At 50.0% G+C, this 9,240-nt stretch overlaps 1 protein-coding gene across 1 annotated transcript; it reads left to right on the forward strand.

The window, feature by feature from the left end:
* Positions 1-2,549, forward strand: LOC149915171 (uncharacterized). Its single transcript, XM_090123439.1, has one exon. It carries the CDS (start codon positions 427-429, stop codon positions 2,446-2,448), a length of 2,022 nt encoding a protein of 673 aa, XP_089979565.1. The 5' UTR covers positions 1-426; the 3' UTR covers positions 2,449-2,549.
* Positions 2,550-9,240: the final 6,691 nt, after the last annotated feature.

A 9,240-nucleotide genomic window follows, 5' to 3' on the forward strand; every position in this document is an offset into this window, starting at 1 on the left:
AGGCATAGCGAGGACACGGTGTGTGACGGGGTCAGGTTCCCTATGCTCAGGGCTTGCCAGGTGCTGTCCCACGATAGGACAGCGTGAATGCAAGGGGTGTAGACAAAGCAGGGACGAGAATATTTAAGTGCCTGCTACATTTTAATAAACGCCATTTTGCTTCACCTATACTTGGGGTCTGTGTGAGCATTTGGCCCCGACCTGGTATGGGGTCGGTTTCGCTGGCAAAGCAGCACCTTATGGGGTGGAAAACGAGTGTTGCAGAGAGAACGGCAACAAATGGTGACCCCGACGTGATTCACCCTGTGAGTAGTAGCTGCCCGGCGTGCCCGTAAGGCGGTGGAACCTGTGAGGTGGCGGCAGGTCGCCTGCGGAAGACACACTGCGGTGGAACCTGTGAGGTGGCGGCAGGTCGCGTGTGTAATTATGGATCAAGTAATTCAGGTACTTTTATATTTCTGTAAAACTTATTGCGGTAAGACCGTTCCTTCTAAGAAGGAGATCGCGGCCGTGTTATCGCGGCTAGAAAAGGAGGGTGAGCTGGACTCCCCTAAACAGGTGCTCGATTCAAATCGGTGGGACTCACTCACTGCGGCGCTGTGCCAGCGCGCCATGTCCGACCAAAAAGCCTCAGAGCTTAAAACGTGGGGCTTGATACTTGAGGCTCTTAAAGCGGCAAAGGCAGAAGGAGGGTTCGGGGTGGACCGGAGCGCGACGGGGGCTGCCGGGAGCGGGTCTTTGCTTTCTCATAGATCCAGCGAGGCAAAGATGGCGCCGACGGCGGAGAGCGGAGGCGGAGAGACGGAGAAGAAGGAGTCGCCGAGTCAGTCATGTGAGCCGACAGCCCCGCCCTCGCCTTACCCTGCTCCGTCTTTATGCCCTTCTTTGGAGAAAACGTCACAGCCAGAACCGCCCCTTGAAGAACGTGATAGGGCGGTAGGCGGAGCGCGCCGGTGTGGGAGCCCGCACCCGGGAGGGAGCCCGCGCCGGTGGGGGGGCCCGGTTACTGACTGGGCTAAAATTAAAGAGGCAGCAGAAGAAAAGGGCTTAGCGAATCCAGCTGCGTTTCCGGTTGTAGCCTCAGAAAACGGCCCAATTTGGGTTCCTCTAGACCCGAAAGGGATCACGAGGGTGCTTGAGGCAGTTGAGAAAAAGGGTTTGAAATCCCCCTTAACAATGAATGCCCTCGAGAACCTTACCGCACAGGGGCCTCTCTTGCCCTATGATATAGAGAATTTGATGCGTATGGTTTTGAAGCCGGTGCAGTATACATTGTGGAAGGAGGAGTGGCAGGCCCGGCTCAGACAATTATTGGTTACAGCGCAAAACGATCCAGCGAACGTATTACATAACTCCGACCTTCAGAGATTGATGGGTAGTGCACCAGGTCTGTTAACTGCCCAGGCACAAGTTATCCACCTGAGACCTGGGGAATTAATTGCTACATCTGACGCCGCTTTAGAGGCGTTTAGAAGGCTCGCAAGGAATGCAGAGCCCTCTACTCCGTGGACAGAAATTACACAGGGCCCCACGGAGTCATTTCAGGATTTTGCAAATAGGCTGATAAAGGCCGTAGAAGGGTCAGACCTTCCTAGGGCGGTCCATAACCCTGTTATTCTGGACTGCCTTTATCAAAAGTCGAACGGGGACGTACGTGCCTTGCTGAGAGCGGCGCCGGAAAAGTTTCACACCCCCGGTGAGGCCATCAAGTATATCGTAGAGAAACAAAAGTCAAATCCGTCTGTGGCAGGTGAGGTTGCTGCCGCAGTGACTGGAGTGATGATGGCGCACGGGGGCTTTGGTTATCATCACCCCGGCTATCCGGCAGTGGATCAAGAGGCTCAAGGCCCATGTTTTAGGTGCGGCCAGTGGGGCCATATCAGGGCCCAGTGTAGGGCCAGAATAGGCAGCAACGAAAGTCCAGTATGCCAGTTGTGTGGGAAAAGGGGCCACAAGGCGCCGCAGTGTAGAGCTCGAAGTAGATCGCAGCCGCCCAATAGATCGAGAGGGAGACCACGTTCGACCGGGGACCTCCCTGTCCGCTTGCAGCTGGGAGACCTGAGCCAGCCTATGGTCGCTTTGTCTTTGGGTTGTGAGGAGCGCCCTCTAGTGAAGGCCACTATTACGATCACTGATCTCCCACCTGATTCAGCGGGGCCACGGTCCATCTTTGTCACTGCCTTGATAGACTCTGGCGCAGATGTGACGGTTATTGCGGAATCCGATTGGCCCTCTACATGGCCTACAGGGGCGACACAGATGATAGCGGGAGTGGGAGGAACAACACCCACCCGGAGGTCCGCCCAGAAGATTGAGGTTGTTGTAATCAACAGGGATGGCTCCCTGGAAAGGCCTGTTCTGCTTACCCCGTTAGTGGCACAGGTGCCAGGAACCCTCTTAGGGAGGGACTTTCTGCGGGGTGTGGCGGCACGCATAACAAATTTATAATGGGGGCCACGATCTGCCAATTGTCAGAGCAGTATGCGATCCCACTGCGCTGGAGACAGGAAGTGCGACCTGTCTGGGTGGATCAGTGGCCCTTACCGACAGAAAAGCTTGTAGCGCTTCACGCATTAGTACAGCAAGAGCTTCGCTTAGGTCATATAGAACCCTCTCTTAGTCAATGGAACACTCCTGTATTTGTGATAAAGAAACGGTCAGGATCCTATCGCTTGCTGCATGATTTGCGCGCAGTTAACGCTCAGTTAGTGCCTTTTGGTGTAGTTCAGCAGGGTGCGCCCGTACTATCCGCCGTGCCTGCAGGCTGGGGGGTTGTTGTTATCGATTTGAAGGATTGCTTTTTCTCCATACCCCTGGCTAAGCAAGACAGGGAGGCTTTTGCCTTTACGGTTCCTGTCCGTAATAACCAAGGCCCGGCTCGTCGGTATCACTGGCGAGTGCTCCCACAAGGGATGGCGTGCTCTCCCACGATCTGTCAGATAGTGATTGACAGAGTCCTGAGTCCAGTCCGACAGTCCCCTAGGCAGTTCCTCCTGCTGCATTATATGGATGATCTGCTGCTATCATCCCCGACCCCATCGGGGCTCCAGTCATTAGAAGCCCAAGTGGTGAGGCTCCTGACATCAGCCGGCTTCACTATTTCTGCTGAAAAGATCCAGAGAGGATCTGGGGTCCAGTTTTTAGGATATCGGCTGGGAGACAAAACTGTCCACCCAGTCGGGGTTGACATCAAACCCCGGATACGCACGCTATGGGATGTGCAGAAGCTAGTAGGAGCCTTACAATGGATTCGAGGGGCACTGGGGATCCCTCCTCGCCTCATGCAGCCATTTTATGAGCAGCTTAAGGGCTCAGATCCGAACGAGGCGCGTTCCATCACGCCCGAAATGGCAGAGGCATGGAAGGAAATAACAGAGTCCTGTTGTCAATCGGCTCTGTCTCGATATGATCCTGGAAAGGAGCTGGAAGTAGCTGCCTGTAAATGCGAAAGTGGGGCGGCTGCTGTTATAGGCCATGACTTGGGAGCCAAACCACAACCGTTGTGGTGGCATTTTTCCGTTCAGCCCACGCGTGCGTACTCCTCCTGGCTGGAAATATTAGCTAGGCTTCTCCGTAAGTGCCGTCATACAGCTGTCAGAACCTTTGGACAAGAACCTTCTATTATCTATCTCCCTACATCATTTCGTGATTCTTTACCGCTCCCAGAGCCCATCTTGCTTGCTTTGGAAGGGACGTCAGCTTCCCTCACATTTGCGGACTCGCCCCCTATTTTCGAACTGGCGAGACCATTGCAGCTGTCGTTACGGTGCAGGGTGCAAGACTCGCCCGTGGAAGGGCCTACCCTGTTTACCGATGCATCATCATCAACGGGGCAAGGGGCAGTAGTGTGGGAAATAAATGGTCGCTGGGATTCCATAATCTTCACAGATCCGGGCGCCAGCGTTCAGATGCTCGAGGTCAGAGCTGTTGCGATGGCAATTGTTTATTGGCCCTCCCTTCCCTGTAACATAGTCACAGATTCCGCTTTTGCAGCTAAGCTTGCTTTGAAAATGGGCCAAGAAGGCATCCCTAGTACAGAAGCAGCGCTTATCTTAGAAGATGCTTTGTGCACCCGAGTAGAACCTGTAGCAATTTTACATGTAAGAAGTCATTCTGATGTACCAGGATTCTTTTCAGAGGGCAACGCAGCCGCAGATGCGGCTGCAGGGTCCCGTGTCCTGACGATCCGGAAGGCCAGAGACCTCCACTCCACGCTTCACATAGGCGCCCGAGCACTCGCTCGAGCCTGTGGTATTTCCATTACAGCTGCAAGGGGTGTGGTGCAGGCCTGCCCTCACTGTAATTCAGCTCCTGCTATTGGGGCGGGGGTCAACCCCCGCGGTTTAGGGCCGCTGCAAATATAGCAGACGGACTTTACGTGGGAGCCGCGAATGTCACCTCGGTCGTGGTTGGCAGTTACTGTTGACACAGCCTCCACGATGATCGTGGCTACCCAACACGGAAAAGCTAATTCTACCTCGGCCCAGGCCCACTGGGCTGTAGCTATTGCGGTCCTTGGCTTGCCAGTACAGATTAAAACGGACAACGGCTCATGTTTTACATCACGATCTACCAAGAATTGGTTAGAGGCCTGGGGAATTCAGCATACTACGGGTATTCCAGGAAACTCACAAGGACAGGCCATTGTTGAAAGAGCCAACCGCCTCCTCAAAGAAAAGATCTATGTTCTTGGGGAGGGGGAGGGATATAACAACAGAATCCCAACAGCAAGACAAGGAGAGATACTGGCCAAAGCTCAGTTTGCCTTAAATCACTATGAAAGAGGGGATGCCAGCAGGGCACCAGTAGAAAAGCATTGGCGACCCAGAATTCTAGAGGAAGGCCCTCTAGTCAAAATAAGAACGGAGGCAGGAATATGGGAGTCAGGATGGAGGATTTTAGTATGGGGTAGAGGGTATGCTGCTGTAAAACATGTCAGTACGGGAAGTGTCATGTGGATCCCGGCGAGAAAGGTCAAACCAGATCTGAAGAAAGAGAACAGTAACGGGGGACTCTGAGTTTTGCAGGTATGGCTCCTGTTAACACCGAAGAAGAAGGAGACGGCCCAGGAACCCCGAAAGAAGGCCGGGAGAAGTGTGGAGGAAGACTCAACCGTTGCTGCCAACGAGAAAATGCCTTTCTATCAGGCGAATGCTATGTTTAGTGTGTGTGGTGGTTATTGCTTTATCACAGGGTATTCACTTTTGTCACTGTCAGGGTATTCACTTTTGTCACTGTCAGGGAATTTACGGGTTATTTAGGTAAATAAGATGAGCCAAAACAACTTTTGCTTTAGTTTGCAATCGGCTACCTCACTCTTTTGCACTTGCCTAATGGGCATCCCTCAATACACGTTAGAAGCCTTTGTTAGGTACACTACAAACCATTCCAGCTGCCGTAACAACACCGATCTAGCTAGCCAAACGGCATGTTTGATAAAATCTCTGAACGACCCTGGGGTTGCTGCAGCACAGAGCTTGGCTCAGATAGAACACCTAGCATGTTGGTCAGTTAAGCAGGCGAATTTAACAACATTAGTATTGAATGCGATGCTAGAGGACACAAACAGCATTCAGCATGCGGTGCTGCAAAACAAAGCAGCCATCTACTTCTTGCTCCTGGCACAGGGGCATGAATGTGAAGACCTAGAAGGAATGTGTTGCTTCAATCTTAGCGACCACAGCGTATCCATCCATAAAGCGCTGAAAGCCCTGCGAGACCATACGGAGAGGATCCAGGTGGACGACGACCCCATCGGAGACGGGTTCAAGAAGACGTTTGGCAACTTCGGGAGTTGGATTGCGAAGATTGTTAAGGACATAGTAATAGCACTTTTAGTAATTGTGTGTATTGCCACTATTCTGCCGTGTGTGATTATGTGCTTTCAGAATTGCTTGCTAAGGATTATGTAGTAGCTTAGGGACCAATGCATAGAGTATAGAGTATCACGGGTATCGGGAACAATTGTAGCGTTTGCGTTCGCGCTGTTACGGGATATTACTGAGCATAGGGAGGGGGAGATGTAGTAGGCGTAGCGAGGACACGGTGTGTGACGGGGTCAGGTTCCCTATGCTCAGGGCTTGCCAGGTGCTGTCCCACGATAGGACAGCGTGAATGCAAGGGGTGTAGACAAAGCAGGGACGAGAATATTTAAGTGCCTGCTACATTTTAATAAACGCCATTTTGCTTCACCTATACTTGGGGTCTGTGTGAGCATTTGGCCCCGACCTGGTATGGGGTCGGTTTCGCTGGCAAAGCAGCACCTTATGGGGTGGAAAACGAGTGTTGCAGAGAGAACGGCAACAGCTGCCTTCCAGCTGAGTGGCCCCATTATGCACTTGTGCCTGGGGTTGTTCATTGCCAGCTGCAGGACTTTGCACTTCGTGCTGAACTTGTCAGATACTCGTCAGCCCACCCTTCCAGCATGTCAAGGTCCCTCTGAATGGCTGCACAGCCCCCTGGTGAGTCAGGTCAGCTACTCCCCACATAGTTTTGTGTAATCTGTAAATTTTCTGAAGGTGTACTTTACTCCAATGTCCAGATCCAATACTGCCCCCTGGGCTACTCCACTCCACTCGTTACTGGTCTTCAATCTGACTCTGCAGCACTGACCACAACCCTCTGGGTCTGGCCATACAGCCAGTTTTTGACCCAAATAGCCATCTGCTCATCCAGTCCATACCTCCAAAAACTCAGTTTTATTCTCCGTAAACTCTCTTTCCTGGAGATTTGGTAACTACTGCCCACATTCCCAAAGCATTTACACTCCTCGCAGGGATCAGCGAAACTGTCTGCTTCACCAGCTCCATTCTACAGATTTGTGTTATTTTCTTCCTGGGCTGCAGTGAATATTTCATGCAGTCTGTCAGAGTTTATGACTGCTATTTAGCTGTATGCTTCCCACTGCACTAAGCATTTGCGTGAGCAGCATTCTCTCTACTCAGCTAGCCCTTTGCTCATGGGTTTGTGGTTTTCCAGCCATTCCTCTTCCAGTCATTTTGGTTAGCACTTTGTCTTTCTTTGGCTGTAATTTCAGTCACGTTTTCTGAAGCACTGGTTCTTTGACTGCTCTTGCCTTCAATTCCACCTCTATGGTTGACATGACAGCTTTCATCACCTTTATTTTTGTTATTCTTGGATCATGTTCGTTTTCCCTTCTCACCTACACTTACAACTTACAAAGGAAGGGACTTACCTTACCAATGCAGCCACTGTGTCTTAAAGGTCTCTGTGCGAGACAGTTGTCTGCACTGTTGCAGTAAATGGAGTAGGCTGACTTTTAGCTCATAGAGTAGATGGCTAGAGAGTTCCTCACTGGGAACCTTCTCATCTTCCTGGTCACAGCGCATCCTACCCTCCACATGCCCATGTACTTCTTCCTCCGGGTCCTGTCCTTCCTGGATATTTCCATAGCATCCACTGTCGTTCCCAAGATGTTGGTAAGCTTCCTGTCAGAGGGCAGGAGAATTTCCTACGTGGGCTGTGCCACACAGCTCTACTTTGTCATTTTCTTGGGGGCCACCGAATGCTACATTTTGGCAGCTATGGCCTATGACCGCTATGTGGCCATATGCAACCCCCTTAGATATGCCATCATCATGAACAACAAAGCCAGGCTTTCCCTAGTCCTGATGTCATGCTGCAGTGGTAATGTAGTGTATTTTTATCTTTTACCTTGACTGTTTTTAATTGCCCTGATAAACTGAAACAAATCAGGAAATCAGATGTATCTCAGAGTGTACTTAGTAACTTTGTGCTTTATCTGTCCACTTTTTGTGTATATGAATTACTAATTAGTAACTCAGCATTCATGATACATCACCTTGTATCACTCTGGGGATGGAGGTTTTTTCCTTTTGTGAATTTTTAACCTTGCTGCATGGAAGAAATATGCATTATTTCATTGAGAAAGATACTTTCTCCACCCTGACCCACAACATCTTTTAATAGATGAGCATCTCGTTATTTGGCAGGGGCGGAAAGGCAAGAGAAAAACTACATTCCAGTCTTTGTTTCCAAGGAAAGAAGCAAACAAACAAAGAAGCAAACAAAAACAAAGACATCTTTATACAGTAAAGTCATTGCAGCAGAGATTGCAGTTGTCTTGGACAGAAACCTCATCACCCAGGAGTTAATGTCATTGGTATTCTACATCTCTCTTCCACTAGTTCCTTTTGCCATGAATAACAGTTTTTGGCAAAGTGACTGAAAGCACTTACCTGTAAGAGATGCCAGAACACAGGAGTATTCATTTAGGTAGAGGGAGGAAAATCCATGTTTTCATCGAGCACGCAGACACAACTTGGAGCAAACTCATCATTTAGTCTTCCCAGAGTGGGTAGGAACAATATGTGTTGTTTGGTGGATTTACCTCAACAGAAATAAAATATCACAATGAGCATGAAAATACCTCTCTTGGGTTTCATTTTCACTGAGCTTCCTTGCTGCCTTCTAGGGACAAATATAGAAACAAGTACGATTGCAAATGTACGAACTGCCTGCTTTAGAAGTAGAAATCTTGCTGAGCCCTTGGTCCTGACTAAGAATTCTAACTTCCTGGGGCGCAGTGGGTAGGTTGACACGCCAGAGCTTCCCATGTTCGTGAGAAGACATCACAGAGTGTCACTGTTGTGGCAGCTGACAGAAATTCCAAGTGGAAGAGAATCTGACAGGCTTCTCTCAAATGGGTTCCATCTTTGAATTGTTATCTTACATCTTATCCTCTCGTTCCACCAGTTTTGTTTTTTTCCTCATTGCCTCTCATCCTGTCATGGGGTGTGAATGAGCAGAGTCTGGCTCCATCTGTTTGGACTCATTTCCTTTCCTCCCTTATTATTTAGGTGAGTGCACACAGAATATTCTAGTTAATCGTGATCACGGGTGAACTGTTGGCATCTACACATACATCATGCACTGCACCTGCAAATCCAGCAGCAGAACTTCTGTACATTGCATCCAGGGCACAAGGCAGCTCTCTGTGATAAGTCCCTTAGTTAGTTAGCTAAAATACAGGTTTATCTGTCTTGTCTCTTTGGAAGACACCAGGAGGAGCTTCCAGGCCACCACACACAGATACACAGAGATTTCCTTCAGACTTGCAGTCCCTGTAGCTGGCTATGCCTGAAATGCTGCCAGGGTCTTCTCTCAGCCGTCAGATGCTGAAATAAAAAGCGCTGTGAAAGAATATTTTAAAATACAGGGACTGCTGAGACTCCGATGGAAACACATTCTCCAGCCCTC

The sequence above is a fragment of the Phasianus colchicus genome, chromosome 23 (assembly GCF_987193195.1).
Source record: "Phasianus colchicus chromosome 23, bPhaCol1.hap1.1, whole genome shotgun sequence".
In the NCBI taxonomy this organism is placed as follows: domain Eukaryota; kingdom Metazoa; phylum Chordata; class Aves; order Galliformes; family Phasianidae; genus Phasianus; species Phasianus colchicus.